A 21,495-nucleotide genomic window follows, 5' to 3' on the forward strand; every position below is an offset into this window, starting at 1 on the left:
CCACCTGGGAACCTGCCTAGAGGACAAGGCTCTGTTCCAATCTTTCAGCTTCTGCACTCAGGTCCCTGATAAGCAGGGTGCTCCCAGGCAGGCCTCAGTACCATCTGGGAAATCAGTCTGTAGAGACAGTCACTATCCTCACTTCGAAACTGCTGTGTGTCAGCAGCTCAGAATCTTCTTAGGATGCTGGATCCACTCCACCCCCACCCCGTTCTGACTCACTTTCTTTGTCAAGGAGCACTAGAAGGTCATTCTGGCAAGGGCAGGGAGGATGAATGTACCAGAAGTTACAAGGCTCAGTGTCTGGACATCTGGGAGTCAGCAAAGATAAAACAACCTCATGGGGCTGTCAGCTGGGTACTCAGCCCCTTGGACACCACACTGGGAGTGGTCCTGGCACCTCACCCACTGAGACTCTTCCCTCTAAGTTCTAGCATTCCCGCTGCCCACCTAGTTTTGAACTTGTACTGAGCTGGCAATAGCATTCCAGCTGACAGTCCACGAACCTGTCAGGGGCTCAGCCTGGGCCACTCAGAAGGTGTGCTTTGGTTTTGTTGGTTTTTTTTAAATAAAACACGTTGAGAATAAGTACCATACAGGCATTACACTTGGACACTGTCCTCAAAGACGTTTTACAGACACACAAGCACTGGGCCACCCCTACTCTGCCCATTGTTGCCTGTCTGGTTGCACACTGGTGGAGCAGATCTGGGGTCTGAAGCTTGGCCCAGCCAGCACTAAGTGTCCCCCTGCAGCGTGTGACAGATCCCACGGGATGCTAAAGGCTGACTCTCCTGCACGTGAGGCAGGCTGCTGGCAGCAGGGGTGGGGTCTTTCAGGACCGTACACAGGCTCTCTGGATGCAGATTCATAGACCTGTCTCACAGCAGGACTGTCAGCTCGGAGCATGGGCATTGAGGAGCGTGAACATGAAAGTTCAGACAGTGCCTAGCTAGCACAGGACTATCTCAACCTTACCTTGGTGGTGCCCTCAAAGGAGTCTGAGCAAGCAAGGTCACTCAGCAAGAGGGCAGGGCTTAGGGAAGCCCCCTCAGGGAAGCTTTGACTGTTTTCCCTCAGACCTGTGAGTACCAGCTACCTCGCTGTTAGTCAGCAGGACAAAAATCCTCTCATTCCTCTGGGCTTCATTCCTGCTCTTGCCTGATTTTTGGGTTTGAATATTTATTCTTGATGAAAGGGGATGATAAAATGCCCCCAAAACCTTGTCCAGGGTCGGATGGAGGATCTGGCGGCTGCTGTTAGCACAGAAGTGCTCCCTATGGACCGTCCAGGCTTTGCCTTCGTGCTGACAGTGGCAGTTAGATCAGCTGGTTCAAGCCTGTGGCCCTGTGCCGCACTGCACCCGCTGAGTGTTCTTGGGGACATGTCCCTCAGCAAAGGGGTCAGGGAACCTCAGTGGCCACAAAAACTTGAGAGGATCTAAGAGCAGGCCTGTTCTCTGTGTAAACTGTTAACTTGAGGCAAGGGGATCTGCTAAGAGGGTGACTTGGGTGGACAGAAAGGGCTGGGTCCCTCTGCTGGATGTCTCTCCCAGCTCCTAATGAGAAGAGAGGAAAAACAGGCCAGTGTGCTCAGAAAGCCGCAGGCTCCTAAGCCAAAGGGGCCTCCCTGAGGCTGGGGGAAGCCAGGAAGTGAAGTAGGCATGCTGTTGGTGGGTCTGAGCCACATGCAGTGAGAGGAGGGCCGGTGGGATGGGTGGCAGCCAGGCGGCTGGCTGGCTGGCTGGGCTGGCTAGGAGGCGTAAAGCGAGGTGAGCTGGGGCCAGCTTACCCTGAAAATCCCCCTCACACGTATCCAACACTGCGTCACTCATGTCACACAGCTGCAAGAACATAATGACAGGATTCGGAGAGAGGAACAAACAGGATGAAACACACGTAACAAAAACACTGCCCATGTCACAGTCCCAGAGGCCACACCGACTACAGATACTACTACTTTGTACTGTCAGAGACCTATACATACAGGACACACAATGGTCTGCTGCCCAAAGAACACCAAACCAACAGAGACGTTGGGCAGGGTATTACTTGAGTCAAAAGGTCACAGACATTTAGCCTAGGCTATGGAAAGTGACCTTCTATGTCTCACAAGCTACAAGGCACTGTCCCTCCTTGCCTGCTGATACCCACCTACCACTTAGTCATGCTCTTTCTGCTTTCGTGAGTGACATCGCTATTTATCCCGTGTCTTGCAGAATGGGCTACCCTGTATCCCTGCCTGGGAGTGGTTAGAGTACTGAAGGAGCAGCCCCACGAGCTGCTGCTGGCCAATGCCCACTCTGAGAATAGGTGTGCCTTCCACAAGGGCGCTCACCTGGGTCACGTGCGTGCCCTGCAGCACTCACAGGTTCAGGACGCTTCCTAGGTTTGACTGAGCTACAGAATGGGTGACAGCAGCTGTGTATTCAACATTTTGATCACTTCCAAAAGTACAGAAGCCAGGTTGCCTGGTGGCTCTTCCCATGATGCTGCAACTCCTGACCCACCACAAGCACTTGCTATTGGCTAGCATTTTCACCGACAACCAAGAGCTGGCCCCCACAAACTGTGGCTGTCATCTCATTAGGGAAGAACAGGTCAAGTTCTGTGATGATATGGTGGAGGAAAGCAGCCTCCGAGCAAGGTCCCACTGTACCCAAGTAGGTTGGTGGTCTTTGTATGTATGTGGCACATGATATGTATGGTTTTCTTAATGTGTGTGCTGGGGATAAACTCAGGTAGAGCAAATAGACTGCCACCCAATTATGCCTCAGCATCACGGTATGTGGCTTACACATACATCATGGTATGTGGCAGTGTGTGCATGTCTATGTCATGTGTGATGTGTTTGTGCATGCTATATGTACATGTGTATGTGTGGTATATGTGCTGTGTGTGTATGTAGGTTTGGTGTATGTGTGAATATGACATGTGTGGTCCAAGTATGGCCTATAGATTTGTGTGTGCTGCATGTGCATGTAGTTCATATGTGATGTATGTATGTGGGTGCTAAGTAAACATGCAGGTATGGGGCATCTATGTGTGTGGTATACAGATGTGTATGTGCATATGGGGGTGTGGTGTATTGTAGTGTACTGGCTTGTCAACTTGACATGGCCAGAATCATCTGGGAAGATGACTCAATTGAGAAAATGCCCCTAAGATTAGCCTGTGATGGACTTTTTTAACTGATGATTGACATGAGAGATGGCCCAGCCACTGTGGGTGGTAGAATGTCTGAGATGGTGGTCCTGGGTGAGGTAATGAGCAGGCTGAGCAAGCCATGAGGAGCAAGCCCATAAGCAACACTCTTCCATGGCCTCTATCTACGTCAGCTCCTGCCTCCGGGTTCCTGCCTGGAGTTCCTTTTCCAGTTTCCCTAGATGATGGACTGTAAGTTACGAGATATTTGATTTTACTGTGACACTCCAAGACTGTTAATAAGGTTAACTTTGAATCTGGGTGGAATCAACAACTAGCTGACTGGAATTAGCCAAAGAGATTTTGGAGGATGCAGGATGCGATATGATAGAGAGGCACAGGAAAGAGTAGGGAGGGGCTTAGGAAGATTCCAGACCCCCTTCAATCTGGGAAGCATGGAGAAAGAGGGTCAGCTGGTCATTCCTCTGCCACTTTTTTGATCTATCAGATTTTTGCCCCAATATCTGACTCGCGAGTTTTTATTAATAATAGAACAATTTAGACAAATGCTTCACAGTATGTATATGTATACATCTGAGTATTTGGTATCAACATGCATAGTACATGTGGTATAGTATACATAAATGTATGCTGTGTGCACAGGTGTATATGTATATATTTGTGGTATATGTGTGTGTGCTGTGCATACTTGTGGGTGTGTGTATTTACATGATGAGTGTATATGCAGAGGATATGTGCTTTTAATGTGTGCATGTGGTGTACATGTGTGTGAGCGTATTTGTCGGTATGCAGTGTTGCTTACTGTGTCTCAAGCTGCCTCCCCTTCTGCTATGTGGGACAGTGCTCAACAGTGGTACTCAGGCTCTGTCTGCCCTATGAAATGAGCCAGCTCTATTCAAGGACTCAGCCCAGCACTTTGCTTATCTTCCTAAATAAAGAAAATGATCACAGGACATTAGCAGCCAGCAGAGAGCTGCCCCTGGCTTTATAATTGTATAAGGCAAGTGACTGGGAGACATTTTCAGAACGTCCCATTTCTACCACAGTGAGCTGTATTCACTAACTGTAGTTTCATTTGCTTATACACTTTCCTGGGAAGAAGACAACTCCACCTTTGTTTTGCAATTGTGGGTTTGATTTGCCGCTGGAGGAATTATGGTGAGAGAAGAGGAGGTATGTTCTTCTGAAGGTGACCCATCTCTAATATGTATCTGCAAATATATTTCCCTAGCGAGGCTTATTTTTCTACTCAGGAAAAGCCTCTCTCCTCCAGATAGGTATCTGTACTGTTCACTTGCTGGGCTCTGTCTAGGCGAAGGTGACACCACCTCTGTGCTTTGATGCCAGCCTCTCTGGAGGTCTCATTCCCAAGGACTCAATCCCACCAGCTGAACGGAATCGGATCCCTAGGCTGGAGAAGTCCCAAGAGCTCCCCTGCACATGAGCTGCTCTCCAGGACTGCTTTCTCCAGGGACTTGTGGCCAGAGGTGACTCTGCACTCCTGCCCCTGGCACACTCCCCTAAGCTTCACAGGAGCCCTGCAGACAGCCCACAACCTGCATACCTGTAGACATGCTTTCCCCCGGTGACATGCCATCTAGCATGGGGTTCTCCGTGGACTGTGGACTCGAGGCCGACAGGCTGACACTGGGTGGTTGAGGTGGCGGCAGGGTGGGCCTCTGTCGGGGTTTAGGGGTGGGCCGAGACTTGGCTAAAGTGCTTGTGAAGACAGAGGGAGAGGCTAGGGGAGGGGCTGAGGCAGGAGAAAGCTGGCCAGAGGCCAAGGAGTACCCTGGAGGGTAGCTCAGTCCATAGGGTGATGGAGTGCTCGGTGGAGTAGGAGACAGGCTGACTGGGGATGGCTGGCCAGTGGGCTGGTCGGAAACAGTCCCTGGCTGCACGAAGGGGACCTTGGGAGGAATTGGTGCCAACTTCTTTGAAACTGTAAGAGAAAACACAGGACAAACGGCTATTAGGGAAGCCCATGACTGTTAGTGTTTATCCTCATGGTTCCTGCCTGCCACTGCTTCCTCCTGGGATGCCAAGAGCAGCCAATGAGCTTTTAAAAATGAATAGAGAGCGTGCCGCATTTTCTGAACTTACCACTTCTTTTTCTTCCTCTCCTCACTGAATTGTAAGAGTGAGTCGGTAACATTGGCTCTACTGGAGAAGTTTCCGGTTCAAGGTGTCACCACAGGGCTGCTCAGGGGTACTTCCGAGGGAAGTCAATGGCCTTTGAAGCTGGGCAGTGACCTTGGTCTCCCAGTGATAAACCCTCTGGCTGCAGACACCCCCAGCCCACACTGACTCAGGGCCCCACTTCAAGCTTGTGCACTGGCTGCCCAGGCTTTGGTCTGTAATCTTTGAGTTAACAGAGATGATAGCTTTTGTATAGCGATGGAACGCAATGCATAATGACCAAATTATAGTCATTACCCTTCCCATGTCCCCAAGTGTGATTACTTCTGTGTGCTGGGAACTTGCCAAGACTTCCCTAGTTCTTTGGAAATGGCTAATTAACTACTGTATATGGGGCTACAGTTACCCCACTGTGCAACGGAACACTTGAACTCCGCCCCTCACAATTGTGACTTGGTAGCTGCACACACACACCCTTCCTAGGCTGTGGCCATGGGTCACTTTCTTTTACCCCCTTTCTCTCAAGAATTGGACTCCCAGGGTGCAAGTATGGATGAACCGATTGTAGTTTTCTCTCTTGCCGTGCTGGGGGGTAAGAAAGTGGTCAAGCCCTGAGCTACACCCCACGTGGATGCATTTTTAAAGCACACCACTGCCCCAGCTTCTCTGAAGCACCTCCATGTTCCCCTTTCTGTACTTAATCCTAGAGGATGCCTGCTACCTTGAACTGAAAATGAATGGTATCCACAGTGGAGTTGAGTACCCAGGAGATCCCACCGATAGGTGAACATCCCGAGAACATGAACATGGGTCTTCAGAACTGATGGGTGGCTGCCAGTACATGACTAATGCTAGAAGGAACTTATTTAACTCCCCAGAGAGGCCCAGTGGCCTCTTCCCCACCTTTGCCCCACCCCCCACCCTCCCACCCATTCCCTCCATGAAAGGCAAGCCATCCTGAGGATATCTTATTTCCCAGTCTTCTCTCCCCTGCAGTGCAGATGGAAGAAAGCTAGGCTCTGCCAGCTTGGGATTAGGGTTCTTTCTGTCTTCTGGTTGCTGCTGCATGCCTTGGGGGTGATTATTTTAGCCTCTTCTAAAAAACCAATAGGCCTCTTTTGTATGATGTGAAGAACAGTATTTTCTCCATAGCAGTGTGGGGAATTCACTGGGATCATGTGGTGAAGCATCATAGCATCATGATATATTACAAAATCACATGCTCCCCATCCATCTCACACTGACCCAATGCATGTGTAGTCCATCCCCTGGTGGGGTTGGGGAATTTCTCAAAGCTCTAGTGCTGAGACTAGGAATGATTCCTTAAACAAAAGTTTCCAGAGGCCCTTGCTAATGGGAAGAACATCCATCTCTGGCCTAAGAATGGTCAGAAGAGGGGGCCTACCTTTCCGGAGGGTGTGAGGACTCTGGTCTGCAGGAAGCTGGCTGGGGCTGGCAGCCGGCTGTGGCCCCAGTTGCGTCCCTGGACAGGCTGTCCCCTGGATGGAACCTGGACTTCCTTTCTGCCCAGACCCTGGAGACAGCTCCTTGCTTTTGGACACACTGAAACAAATACACAGGACAAAGGGGCTCTTAAGCACAGTCAGCTCCAGCACCCATCTTGCTCACTGCAGTGCTCAGTGTCTGGTCCCTGCTTAACTATCTGTCCCTGCTCTGTCTCAGTCCCTTCTCAAGGCTTTTGATGGTCTGGGATATGCGATGCGACTGTCCCTTCCTGGATCACTGATGGCCTGGGTTCCACTCTCGGCTTGGTATCCTCTGCCCTCTGCGGACCAGTGAGCAACATGGAGCACACATGTGGCCCCTCTGTGTGCTGTCCTCGACCAAGGAAGACTAAGTCAGTCTGAAACTAAACACTTGGATCTTCTTGTTCTTTCCATCACCATGGGATACCAGAGTCAAGAGGGCTTCCTGGGGTCAGTGTGTCCTGCAAGGACCAATGCCACGACCTCTGTTGCCAAGCCTCTGGCGATGGCTCTCCAGTCAAGGGGGGCATGTCTGACTTTTGCAATAACCTGTACCAATGAGTGATACCCTCCTCAGAAGTGTCCCCGAGAGACACCAATGTACAATAGCCCCGGAATGCCTTCAGAGCCCAGGGGATCCAGGGATACCCTTCAGAGAAGTGCCCCTGAGAGGTACTGATGTACAGTAGCCCTGGAATGCCTTCAGAGCCCAGGGCATCCATCCTCAGGATTATTCCTATGGCACAGATATACCACGCTGCATCTCTTCTGGAAGATGGAAAAACAAGTGATGCAGATGAGTGCTATAAAAGGGACCATCTCAGTCAATCTGGTCACGTGTGCCTTCTCTCTAGACCAGCTTGTCCGGACCACTGTTACCAACCTCCACATCTCCAAGCTCGCACTGCCCTGTCTCAGCTCCCATGGACCCAGAGTCCTGCAGCTACACAGCCAGCATCAAAGCTTCTCTGAGCCTCAGTCAGCAACCACATCCAGCACACCCAGTGTTGGCTGCCCCTCCCAAAATCTATGATGTCTCTTTTTCTCTTTGTCACTTTCATATTTTGAAATGGGATTATGTTCTACTCGTTAAAGCAAGCAAGCAATAAAAAAAAAAAAAATCTGCAATCTAATTTAGGAACAGTCTAAGTCAAAGGCTCGGGCTGCTCTGCACCCGCTCCCCACCATGGTTGGTGAGGGTGTGTGTGTATCCCCAGCATAGCAATAGCTGCCCAAGCAGCCTCTGAGTTCTCTGGTTGCTGCACGAGAAGAGAAACAGACGACTCCATGCTGCTGCTCCCACTTCCAAGTCTTGTCCTCTGCCTGGGCCTCACCAGGTTCGGTATCCGTTCCTTACACTCTGGACCACACTGAGCTCAGTGTTGACATCTCCTGTCATTGGAGCATGGGATGCAGGGCAGAAATCCTACATTACTAGCTGTAGGCAGAGCAAGTTCTGGTAATGTTCGCTGAACTGGTGGTGGAATGGATGTTCTCTTTCTTCTCTGAAAGGCAGTGCCACGAAGGTCACCACGCCCTGAGTGACTGCCACCTTTACACCTCTGGCTAACACTAATTTTAGTAGTGAAAACTGCCCCTGCACACTTAAAGGCAGAAGGAGGTAGAAACGCTGACATCCTAAAGTTCAAACCAGGGAACGTATGCAGGCACGGGAAGAGGGACATGGAGGGAGGGACATCCCCAGCAGGTTCTGGATAAGAGCCACTTTCTTCTATGTCTGCTTGGGGATGCTGTTCTTGGAAAGCCTGTACGTCCCATGGTAATCCAGGGCAGGTGATGCAGATGACTGGGTGCTGGCGGGATGCAGAAAGCCAAACATGAATGCTTAGAGGTGGGGGTGGGGGTGAGCAGATCCAGGAGGCCTGGGGTGGGAGCCAAAGCCCAGGCACCCCGGCATACATGCCAGCCTTCCATGGCGGGGGGCTGGGCTTACCTGGGGCGCTCAGGGGTGGGCTGCAGGCTGGCACCTGATGGAGAGAGTGTAGGAGCTGGAGTGGCGGGGCTGTCTGGGACCTGCTCCGGCAGGGGTGATGGCAGGGGTGCAGCCAGCTCGGAGGGTGGGGCGGGAGGCTGCATGGAAGGCGGGGCGCAGGATGCTTTCCGACCAGCAGAGGAGCCTCTTCGAGCCACCCAAGATGTGTCCATGACCCTCACACCCATGCTGGCGAGGGACACAAAAACATCTGCTTACCTACATGTGACAGGTGACATGTTCCCTCCCCCATGAAGCAGAGACATTCAAGCAATCTGTGTAGGAGAGAGCAGCAGGCTTAGCACCCTCCTGGGCCCTGGGAAGCAGTGCCCACAGTGGAGGGGTATGGCTAGCGACGCTCCAGTGCCTGGGCTGCTGGGGACCAGCCCAGGCCTGGCACGAGCAGCCCGCCCACAGTGGCAAAGCACAACAGGGCACAGCCAACAGCTTGGGAGTCCACAAGCTGTGCTTTTTACCCTCTGCCAAAGCCAGCAGGCCCTGGGATAATGGCCCCCAAAGCATCCTGGGGTGTGGAACTGAAGCTGTCCTCAGAGCAGAATGTGGCCTACCTGGGGGGCAAGGGAAACATTCCTCCCATGTGAGATGAAGGTAGGTGGGACATGGAGAGAAAGCACCAGTCTAGGATGTGAACCAACCAGCAGGAGACTTCTAAATACATCATTTTTTTTATTTTTATTTTTTTTATTTTTTGCTGCAAGGTGGGTTCTAGGCCCAGCTTTGCCGCTGCTGGGTGGGTATCCTCTCAAGGCATGACCTCTGTAGGCCAGAGCTGCTTATCTACATAGCAGGGAAGGAGCTGCTCATGCCTCTGGTCCCTCCAGCTCAGAGTCCATTTTGATGGTGGACACACAGCTCCAAGTAAGTCGGCCAAGCAACCAAACATGGCACATTCACCCTCTTGCCGAGCTCACTACCACACAGCTTGCTTGCTTTAAGAGACTGCCAGTGGCCTCGTAGCTACCAGAGGATACTGTACCTTTGGATTTTCCTAAGGCTGCAGGGACAGAAACATACAGATATTAGTGCCAATGAATCTACACTTTCCTTTGGACACAGAGGTGGTGTGTTCTGCACAGGGTCTCCTGTGAAAAAGGTCAGGGTCCTGATGTAAAGCTCGGGCTGTGTGACAAGATGACTGACTACTGTTTTGTCTCCAAGCCTCTCCCGTGTTGACACAAGCCACAGCCGTGCAGGTGGATAGAGGAGAGCTGTAGTGGGTAGCCATTCCAGCTTTGATCTGGAAGTTCCAAACCCCATTGAGGCTTCGGCAACTGTCACTCCTACAAGGCGGGGCCAAGAGAGGGCCCTGAAGACCCGAGATCCGCCAGCTCTCTTGGTCCCTGGACCCTGGACGCTGGAGGTAGACTGAGCAAGGTTCTCCAGAGAACACCACTGCCGCCAGACTGCACCACGCCTTTCCTAGACCCTGCAACCTACCTATCCCTTCATTTGTAAGTTATGCCACTAAATAAACCTCCCTTTTAACTACGTGGAGTGGCCTTAATAATTTCGCCAATAGGGAGCTGTGGAGTTGCCAGGACTATGGGGCACTGGAATCATCAGAGAGTCAGACATCTGCTCTGTTTTCAAGTTGCATGGACGCAGAAGGCAGTTAGTACCCCATCCTCCACTCCAGGGGGACCTTGGTCCCATGTCCTGAGGGAACAGTTTCATTAAACTCCAATATGGAGGGAGACACGAACTTTAGTACAAGGACAAGCCACACTCCAGCACAGACCCGTCTCGAGTGCCTATGGGCACAGTAGGGTGAAAATAAGAGAACATTCGTGTGTTCCCTCTCTCCTCTTCTCACTCCATGGTCAGAGGCGCTGAGCTAATACACCACGGAGTCCTGCCTCTCTAACATGGTCACATTTATGTGGCAGAGGTGCAGCAAGATCAAAGAGCAGTTCAGATACAGAGATGAGCTGTAGCGGGTGGAATGGACCCTTTTAAGGGCACAGGCCTCAGCACAGACCCTGTGGTGAGGGCTGTGGGGAGGCGCTGCCAAACACACCGAGGCTTCGCCAGCTTCCTGAACCATTCACGCCTAGTGCCATAGCTGGCATCTCCCAGGTCCCCTGATGGCTTCGGGGATGCATCCTGGAATGGAGGACTATCTCTTCCCAGGACTCACTGGCTCTTGTCATCCTGAACGAGCACCTTCATAGATGTTCCAGGAAACCTCGGGAATGTCATCAAACTCAGGGGCAGGGGGCAGTGTGTATCCCCTGGTAGTCACAGCAGGCCAAGGAGGCTCGGCAAACTATGCTTTCTGGTCTCAGAACTTATCAGGACAAAGAGGGAGAAAAGCTTATTCTTGCACAAGGGCATGGAGCTGATAATACTTAGCTGCAAAGGTCAGGGAACACAGCAGACTGGTAGCCACAAGAGTCCGGAAGTCCCACCCCTCTGCTCCTCCTTGCCACATTCTCTTCTGCTTAGAAGGGCCTTCCCTCATCAGGAGGGCAAGCCCAGTCCTTGGAAGCAGTGCTGTGGGAAATGCTTTCTCTTTCCAAGGGCGGCTTCCAATGCTGGGAACCTCAGACCCCAAACTACCCACTGATCTGGTTCAGCCTGGGAAACAGCAGGTTTGGGCACCAGTTAGGTACTAAGCAAGCCCTGGCAATTATGACTGGCAAATGCCAGCAACTGAGAACTACAAGCTGAGTGCACACTGCCTCCTTCACGAGAGGCTGCTGAACTATACCAGTTACCCCTCTGCCTGTCCTGCCTGTTGAAGAGGCTGATGGGTAGAACATCATGGGTCCAGTGAATACACGCACCATGTCCACTGACATTTTCATGTAGTTATTAAAATCTTGGAGTGACTCAATGGCAAAGGTAGGAGCTATGCTCACGAATACCTAAATATTCATTTACACTCAAAAGAGCAAGCTGCTAATTCTGTAAGCCTGAATGTCCAGATAAACTCCGCCCAAGGCAGCTATGACAAAGCTGTCCAAAGGGGGCTGCATACAGACACGGGGATGAAACCGTTAAGTCTGAACCGCCAGTTCCCAAGTCTTTGCTCATTGTTGTCTTAAAGAGAGATCAGAGCAGACTCAAGGTGCTGCTGTGTTGAAGGATAGCAAGCTGACTCCAGCTGGTGTTGCTGACAGAAATCCAAAGCCAACGTGGAGGCCCCAGCACCTCCAGGGCTCCCTCTTAGGAAACTCAAGGGATCAGCCTTAGAGGAAGGGAGCAAACACCAGGTTAGGCGGAGACCCTGAGAAGCTGAGGTTGGGGAATCTCTGGATAGGAGGCACAGAGTGAGCCCCAGGGAGGGCCTCCTGGAGCACTGTGCTCTGCTGGCTCCTCAGGGCCTCTCATGGGGAAGCATGAAAGACTCAAGGTGTGGTGTGTGCAGCCTCTGAGGGTCAGAGGTGAGGTGCTGGGTTCCCCGCTGTTAGGCTAAAGAAACACCAGCCAGAAGACCTGGAGTTCGTCACCACTCCTCACTGGGATTCCTGTGGGTAAGCCAGATGACAAGTCTTCATTCCTCTCTGCCTACCAGAACCTTCCATTTGTTTCTTTTGTGACATAAAGCTGAGGCTGGCCTCCACCTCCCACAGGCTGGCATTACAAGTGTGTGCCATCATGCACAGCCAAGCACCTGTGCATGAGATTTGCTATAAATCACACTTTGGATTTTTTTTTTTAAATGAGCCTTTTAACAGAGAGTAGGTTTTGAGATGACCCATGCCTCCAGTCCCAGGTAGACCAATTACTGACTCGTTGTAACTATTTTCTCATAGACTGAATGGGGCAAATACCTCCTGCCTGCTTCCAGTATCCACGAGGGTAACTTTTGATGACAGACCTGGCATACCTTCATAGCACTGCCTGGGGGCAGAAGCGACAGGATGGGTTGTGCATGCGCAAGAGACGGTGCTGTGGTTTGCAGAGGGCTATAGTGTGTCTTCTGAGAATGTGGTAAAAGATGCTAGGAGCTAGCAGACCCTTGAAGAGCCGGGACCTGGCACTCAAGGTGATAGGTTCACAAGCGACACTATCCTCAGAAGGACTCGAGGAGTTTCTAATGGGAGCCTGCTTCTCACATGCGATGTTATAAAAGGGCAAGCATGATCCTTAAACCTCTCTCTGGCTTCCGGTTTTGCCCTGTCATCTCTTGCTTTCACAGGCACCCCTACAGCCATCTGCCGTGGGATGCAGCCAAGGGGACCTTTGCTATGCTAAGCCAAGGCTGGCACTGTGCCTTGGAGGCTCGGAAACTATGAGTTATGTAAACCTCTTTTCTCTACCCAGTGTGGTGTTTGAAAGAAAATGGAGTAGGGAGTGGCACTATTAGGAGGTGTGGCCTTGATGGAGTAGGTGTGGCCTTATTGGAGGAAGTGTGTCACTCTGGGGCCAGGCTTTGAGGTCTCGTATATGCTCACACTATACCAGGTACACAGACTCCTTCTGCTGCCTGTGGATCAAGACATAGAACTCTCGGCTCCTTCTCCAGCACCATGTCTGCCTGTATGCTGCCATGTCCTGCCATGTCCTGCCATGATGATAATGGACTAAACCTTTGAAACCATAAGCCCCAATTTAATGTTTCCCTTATAAGAGTTGCCAAGGTCATGGTGTCTCTTCACAGTAATAGGACACTGGCTAAGACATCCAGCCCCCACCATTTAGCTATAGCAACAGAAAGTGAACTAATATAAACACAAAGTATGTCTAAGGAGAGGTGTGCCCAGCTACAGAATGGTATTTTATAAAGTGATAAGGTGGAGGTGTAGCAAATGAGAATATATCTTGTAGAAAGGGCCTAGGAACTGGTTTGTATTGCTTCTATGACAGGATGACTACATATACTCTTCTGTTCAAGGCAACAGAGGAGGCTTTGGAGGCAGTACGTTTTGGCATGAATCCCAGACTTGCCAATTGTTAGCTCTATGATACAGATACAGATGAGTAACCTTTGAGTATCCTTTGTAAAGTAGGAGTGGCATACCCTCTCTCCCTTGGGTGTGTTTATAGACTAATAAACATAAGACCCTCAGCCCTAGGAGACCAGGCACAGGCTGAGCACCCTTCATCTGAAAATCTGGCATGCAGAATGCTTCAAATCCCAAGGCTTTGTGAGCTGAGAGGAATGTCAGAAATTCTACCCTTGACCTCAAATGCTGACTTGCACCCAAAGCATAGGAACAGGAAAGATGCTGTGTAAAATGACCTTCGGGATATATATGTGAAACAGATTTCATTTTTATACTTGGGTTGCACCCCCAAGATGTTTCATGTGTTTAAACGTATACTCCAAATTTTGAAATATTTCTGGTCCTAAACTGTTTTAATAAGGGACACACAACCTTGAGGAAGAATCAACAGTGGTAAATGTCCTGTCACTCCAGATGCCAAGCACATAGGACTTTAAAAAGTGTCTAACGCCAGGCGGTGGTGGCGCAAGCCTTTAATCCCAGCACTTGGGAGGCAGAGCCAGGTAGATCTCTGTGAGTTCGAGGCCAGCCTGGGCTACCAAATGAGTTCCAGGACAGGCACCAAAAACTACACAGAGAAACCCTGTCTCAAAAAGCTAAAAAAAAAAAAAAAAAAAAAAAAAAAAAAGTGTGTAAGTGGGTATGACAGCACACACCTTTAATGCCAGCACTCAGGAAGCAGAGGCAGGCCGATCTCTGAGTTCAAGCCTGGTCTGCATAGTGAGTTCCAGGACAGCCAAAGCTACATGATGAGACTTCGTCTAAAACAAAATAAAATGTCTGCTTAATAAAGGAGCGGACTGTGTTTATTAAGGGGTAAACTGGGGACAGACAGCATGAGATGGAGGGAGACACTGGGAAGATGCCACCTGGGTTTAACATCGAACATCAGAGTTCTTCCCTACCCATAAAGCACGGGAGTAGGTTAGCTCAGAGCCCCTCTTCCTTCTGTTGATTGTCCTTTGGGCTCTGGCCTGTTAGACCAGTCGAGATGGGTTTCTGAAGAAGGGAACCTGAGAGCCTAGTAGAAGCCTCTAGGAGTACGGAACTAAAATTAAGGGAGAAGTTCACAAAACCCCTCCTGGCGTGGTTGGGATACGAGTCTTCCAAAGCCAATGTGCTGAAAGCCTGACCTCTGGCCATCTGCGGAGATGATGGACCCTTTAGGAGCTGGCCCCATAGGATGCTAGGTTACCAGCCGCGTGTCTCAGAAGTGGCTCTTTCCTGTGCTTCCTCCACTGTGAATTTCTATGGACACACTGCGACCCTTAAGGCAATGGGGCCAAGCAACAGTTTCAAGCCTAAAGCCATTACCCACAATACACTTCCCTCCTCCTCAGTTGACTATCTCAGGGATTCAGTTATATTAGCCGAGATCCGACTATTGCATCTGTACATTTTAGCGCTCAGCCCTGGATGGTCGAACTGTCATCTCGGCTGAAAGGGTCAGTGGAGAAAAAGCTGACAGAGAACAGGGAACCTGGCTATGAAGGGTCACAACCTTCCTGCCTGAAGAAGGGTTTGTAAGTTAGAGCCCTTGATGGCCGTCAGGTGTCACTGGCCAGTTTGGCCTTTAGTGTATTTTATGTTCGCAGAGTTAGCTCAAACACTTGGCATCGTGTCGATAGACAAAACTATCACGTACTAAGAGGCAAGGAAAAGGCTTGGTCAGGATGCCTCAGTGGCAGAAGAGGGTCCAGGCAGGCCACTACTTTAAAGATTATTTTTTTATATGTATGTGCTTCTGTGTGTGGCACATGTGAGGGTGCCCATGGAGGTGGGAAGAGGGCACTTGAATCCTGTGGACCAGGAGTTCCAGGTGGTTGTATGCTGGGGATTGAACTTCCATCCTTTGGAAGCTCAGCATGTGCTCTTGATTGCTGAGTCCATCTTCCTTCTAGCCCCTGTGTACTGCTTTGCTACCTTAAAGATGTGGGGATGTCACTCAAAAGTTGGGACTTCCTGACAGAGCTGGTAAATTGAGCTGGCTGCTAGCTCACTGCTCCCTTGGGACAGATCCCACTGGGACCTCCACTTACCTCTGAGGGATGCTTGGACTCGGCACCAGCTACATTCCAAGACTGAGTGTCCCCAGAGACATAGGAAGAACCTATAGGGCTAGTCTCAGAAGTTCCACAATACACCTTCTGCCCTCAGCCAGGAACATTACCGTGGCTAGCTCAGATGCCAGTCAAGGTCATTGAAACACCAACACTGAGCAAGGACAATTGGAGTGTCTGCTGCCATCTTTCCTACAATGCTACTTGCTGGCAGCTGCAGTAAATGGTTGTATTAGGCTCCTGGAACTGCAGTGATAGGTACCTCGAAATTGGCAAATGACAGATAGAAACATCCAGTTCTGGAAGCAGATTCCACATTCTCTATCACTATGATCCATTCACCAGCAGCGTGGCTGTGGTCCCTTCAGGGGCTCTAGAGGACATGTAATCTATTTCTGTTCCAGCTTCTGGTGTCAGTCAACCTTTAAATCTCAGCTCAACCTTCACAGCTCTAGTGCAGTGTAGTTCCTGGCCTCCTTCCTGTAAATGATGTCCTAGAGGGACCATTGAGAAGCCAGTTGAACTTCCTACATCAAAATGCTTACTTTAATCATTCCTGCAAAGACTCCCCCTGACCCGTGCCAAATAAAGTAATATATACAGGTTGCAGATTTGGACGCCGTATCTGTGGGTGGCCATCATCCTGTGTGTCATGATGAGAACCACAGATGTGAGCTCTTGAGTCTGACCCATGACTCACTGAAGACATTCTACTTGTGTTATGAGTCAGAAAGGCTTCAAGCCCAGACCCGTGGAGAGCAAGCTGCTTCCATGACATCTAGGATTTAGAAGGCATTTGGCCCAAAAGATGCTCTTGACACTGACAGAAAACTTCCCACTTCTGCCCAATTTTATCCAGTCTATCTGTCAGCTTTTCTGATTTCATTGATACATAGTTTACAATTTCTTTTTATCTTGGGCAAAACCCTTCCACAACATCTATTTAATGTCAACATTTCAATGGGCAATTTAAAAGACTTTAACATTTTGCTCAAGATATATTAAGAGCTCAGAAATGGGGACAGATGTTGGAATTAGTGAATACTGTTGCTACTCAGGGGATTGAGAATGTTCCCCTCTCCATCAAACAGCAATAACTCCTCCTTTCAAAGTTCAGAACTGACCATTGAGCCTAGAAATCTGTCATTGGGCAATTTCATTTTTGTCTGAACATGACAGAATATACTTACAAACTATGCTGGCTATGGCATCATTAGATACATAAATCTCATCTGACAGTCATGTATGTGACTTATCATTGCCCAAATGTCACCATATAGTATATGGCTGCAAATCATGCCCTGTCAGATAGCTCTTTGAGGGTTGGCTTAAACTATGTTTTCCATTTTATTTGCTGTGGAATACAAATTTTAAAACACACACAATACATTTTACTTCATGTATTGCAGTAATACATAGACTGGGAGGGTAGACAATGGAAATAAGACCCTGAGTTTATAAACTTTCAGAGTGTGTGTGTGTGTGTGTGTGTGTGTGTGTGTGTGTGTAAAGGCACATGGCACACGTGTGGAGGTCAGAGGACAACCTGTGAGAATTAATTCTCTCCTTCCATCATGTGGGGCCTGGGGATCAGACTCAGGTCTCCAGGTTTAGCAGAAGTGTCTATACACACCAAGCCTCACACAGGTCCCAACCTTAGATCAGCAGGGCACACAGACTGTACAGTTCATTCCCAGTGTACTGAAGCTGCAGGACCTCACCAGAGAGGTGGCATCAGCTTAAAATGCCACTGGCTAAGCTGTTGTCACATCTGTACACTGCAGGAGGTCAGTAGACTTGGATGAGCCCAGTGGTTCTGTGGTGTTCTCTATGGCTCGGCCAGTACCAGCATCTACCTGTGAGGGCATCCTGATGGCTGGGTGAGGGGTCACATGGGGACTGGGCTGCTGCTTAGAGTGAGCTTTAAAAGAAACGCACACCAATGTGTGTTCCAGTTTTCTGTCTCTCTCCAACTGTAGTTTTGCTACTTTTTTGGTAAAAGATTTCTCTCTTCCATATTTGAATATCTAAGAGTTTCTACTTTCCCTCTCCCTGCTAGGTAGCGAACAACACAAATGCACACATACGCAAATAACCCCATGCACCTCACACATTATCTGTGTTGAGCAAGGTCATAAGCAGGGACAGTAACCCACTGAGGACAACTGCCCCCCAACACACACACACACACACACACACACACACACACACACACACACACACATCACAGGACACAGTCTTGGGGCTCCTTTGCAAATTCCAGCCCCCAGTGCCAACTCCCATGCAGAAAGAGGAGGGACAGTTTGACTCCCACTGTTCCACAGGTCCCCCAAGGACCTTTTTGCATCTGCTTTTGCAACACATCCTGGTGGTTCCTAGGGGAAGGGAGGAGGAGATCTGGCTGCTTTAGTCCCTATCATCTGAGTTTCAGACACTCTGACTTGGTGGTGCTCCATGGTCCCGCCCTGAAGGAGCAGTTGTAGAAGTGATTGCATGTACCTAGTTTTTAAATTCCTAATCACAGTTTACTTAATTGACTGGCTTGGCAAACCACGATAATCCACTCCTGACACCCTTGGCGGCTGGACTCTCATCAGTCCACAGGCTCTGCGGTCCCTGGGTGGCCGCTCACCATGACTCACTGGAGTGGGTTATGTAACCTGCTTAGACCTCTGTTGCTCACTAAGGGGATCACATGGTGTAATTAGGCATTATGTAAACTGGCTTAATGGGCGCATGGAGCGGCTGCTCCTCACACTCACCCACTAAGCTGGGTGAGCTTGAAACTGCATTCATGTAGGCAGACCCTGAGAAACCTACACAAGCTCTATACATGAACCACTCCTGGGTTCCTTTCCTGCCTCACAGAGCAACTTATTCATTAAAGGTGCTGTGCTCAAGACAGCAGGTCAGCAGGCCTGCAGTTAAGGCCAAGCCGAGGAAGAGGTGGGAATGGCCACACATTTATCCTTGTTGGCTCTTTTTGGAAATGCTATACTACTGAGATTTAACTTCGCACAGGCAAAGCATGAATCGTGCCACGGGCCACACTCCCAGCAACACATCTGTGTGTTCTGAGTCAAAATAAAGAGCTTATGGGCTGGGGGTGAGGCTCAGCTGCCCAGAGTGTTTATCCAGCATGCACAAAGCCCTGAGTTCAATCCCCAGCGCTGCAGAGACACATCTAGAATTCCAGCACTTGGGAGGTGGAAACAGGAGGATTAGAAGTTTAAGGTCATGCCTGTGTGTGTGTGTGTGTGTGTGTGTGTGGATGGTATGTGGCTAGCCTGGGCTACATAAGATGATGTCTCAAAGAAAAAGAAAAAGAAAGCTGATGATTTGTAAATTAATTTCCTTCATTGGCCAACATTTCTTTATTTGCTAAGAACTAATCGTACCGATGGCTAGCAGGTCAGCTAAGAAGGCTGTACTTACCTCTGGCCCAAAGAGAGGCAGGCCAATGACACCGGTCCCAGACAGCACAGACAAAAGCATCAGGGATGAGGTCCCAAACGAACTGCTACACGCCACCTCCAGTGCCATTAATAAGTACAGCCTTCCTGTCAATCCTGGTTTTCTTAAATACACCCCCCCCAAAGCAATATTCCCAATGCTGAAAAAGGGACACTAGCTCATACCCATCCTTCTTGTAGAACTCCAGCATCATGTTGTCCGTAGCAACACTGAGGGGCCGGCGGGCCTGCTCTGGCTGGCGCCGGTCAGCGGGGTCCATGTCTGGGGAGGGCATTGAGCTGTAGTTGGCGTTGTGGTTCACGTGGACCGGACTCCCATAACTGCCTGTGATATTGAACTCTATCTCTGCAGGGAGAAAGGATCAGTGTACGTGATCTCTTGTTAATGGCCCACCTTTCCTGGGTGAAAGTCGCTCACGCGCTGCTGCCCTGAGAAACATTCACCTCACAGTCTACACCAGCTAACCTAGTGATATTCATTCCTCAGACTGACCAGCCAGCAAAGAGACTATGTGATTGCCAGAGTGGCCTGTAATAGAAGAAGATAACCAGGTCAGCCGTGACTGCTGAACGATGATGCTGGGATCCCAGCCTTAGTCACATTTTATCCCCACACAAGTTAGTGGCGATAAGCTCACCCTCAACATTTACTACACACAACATACAGGATCAGTGTGTTGTTGTTTAGCAAATATTATTACAACTGCTGTCTCTGTAAAATGATCACCGCAGAGACTTCCGAGGCTCAGAGCATCTTGTAAATTCCCTGGTAGAGAACGGTATCAAGTACCTAATTTTGAACCAGGTACAGGAAAAGTAACTCACTGCCTTGGAGCGCTGTTTCTATGCACTGAGGGGCAGCTCAGAGAACACCATCTGAGTCAGGGGCAGGCAGTGCCCAGGCGATGGATGCCTGAGCCCTAAACTGAAGGGCTTCTCCACCCCCTACCTACTACATGCACGCCTCAGGCTGAGCCACCCTCTGCACTGGGAAAGTGAGGGGTTTGGAGCTAAGGGCCACTCTGCTCTTGACAGCTGCTCACGTTTTATAGATGTGAATAAACCATAGTACAAATGTTAGGTCAGGAGAATCTACGGACCTGTTTAGCGGAGGGCATGGACACCTGGGGCCCAGAATGTCTCCTCTGCAGCGATTAGAGAGGGGAGCACCCCAGACCCTCCTCCAAGGCCTGGTAGGTGTGTTCAGGAGGAGTGAAAACACCAGTCAAAGCCTGGGTGCACACCCCTGGCTTCACAGGCTCCAAGCTCACAGTGGCTTTCCTGTCCCCTCCTCTCCTTCTCTGTCCCCACTATGTGAGTGCTGGCACTGACCCCCAGGGAAGAACCAGTCTGCGTGCTGGATGATGGGCTCGATGATGCCGACAATCTGCAGTGAAACCGTGGTCATCATCTCGGTGATGTTCCTGCAAGCAGAGCAGGGGAGAGACGTTAGCAGCTGGGCAGAGGGACAGCTCCGCTAAGCTCCGCTAAGCTTGAGAAAGGACCCTGGCCTGGAATTCTGCAGGCCCAGATCTGTCAGCTGCTTCCCTGAAGCTTGATGACCATCAACCCTCCTGGTGATGACGCAATATCCATAAATGCTTTCTCAGCAGAGGGGAGCTCGTCTGCTTTTCAACTCAGCTGCATCTTGCAGATAGCCCCCCCCATCCTTTCAGGTCTAGATGCCAGGAGCTAGCCTCTATGCCTCCAGAGGGTCCAAGAGAGCTTGCCTTGCTTGGTGCCATCATGTCCTTGCCCTCCTCTGTCACCCTACACACTGGTTTAGATTCGTCAACGAATACCTTCCTCAGATCCATAGCTCAGAGCCCATCAGCAATAGAGAGCTGCAAAGAATTATCTTCCTTCTCCTGACCCCAAGAAGGAGTAGGCCTCAACAGACCTAGAGCTAACAGGCTGAGATGATCCAGGGCCCAGGCCCCCTGCCCTGCGGCCCATGCCTGGTACCCTAGAGGGCTTCTCCTTCCTGTACTCACCCCTCTGATTGTGGCCATAGGAGGTTGGGTCCCAGGACGATTGCCATGTTACTGGGAGTCATCTTGTTTACATCCTGATATTCAGACAGTTTGGATAAAAATTTGATCAAGTACCTGAAAGGCAATGAGACAAGTTGGGTTTCACTAGAAATCAATACCAGCCAGAGTCCTGCAGGACCTAATAGAAAGGTCTCTTGTGTAGGACGTTCCTG

The 21,495-nt window shown here is 50.1% G+C and overlaps 1 protein-coding gene across 4 annotated transcripts in view; it reads right to left on the reverse strand.

Moving 5' to 3' along the window:
* Arhgap44 (Rho GTPase activating protein 44) overlaps window positions 1-21,495 on the reverse strand; it is a 174,459-nt gene that overhangs the window by 1,576 nt on the left and 151,388 nt on the right. The window contains exons 14-21 of one of the 4 annotated variants that reach the window (XM_028869346.2): window positions 21,284-21,397; window positions 20,622-20,713; window positions 19,455-19,635; window positions 9,781-9,798; window positions 8,745-8,972; window positions 6,709-6,866; window positions 4,729-5,106; window positions 1,792-1,843 (exon numbers count right to left, since the gene is read on the reverse strand). In XM_028869346.2, coding sequence (XP_028725179.1) covers window positions 1,836-1,843; window positions 4,729-5,106; window positions 6,709-6,866; window positions 8,745-8,972; window positions 9,781-9,798; window positions 19,455-19,635; window positions 20,622-20,713; window positions 21,284-21,397 — 1,177 coding nt within the window. In that variant the 3' untranslated portion in view covers window positions 1,792-1,835. The remainder of the gene's footprint in view (window positions 1-1,791; window positions 1,844-4,728; window positions 5,107-6,708; window positions 6,867-8,744; window positions 8,973-9,780; window positions 9,799-19,454; window positions 19,636-20,621; window positions 20,714-21,283; window positions 21,398-21,495) is intronic. The other 3 variants (XM_028869344.2, XM_028869345.2, XM_028869347.2) reach the window with 3 other exon arrangements.

The sequence above is a fragment of the Peromyscus leucopus genome, chromosome 8b, assembly GCF_004664715.2.
Source record: "Peromyscus leucopus breed LL Stock chromosome 8b, UCI_PerLeu_2.1, whole genome shotgun sequence".
Lineage (NCBI taxonomy): Eukaryota > Metazoa > Chordata > Mammalia > Rodentia > Cricetidae > Peromyscus > Peromyscus leucopus.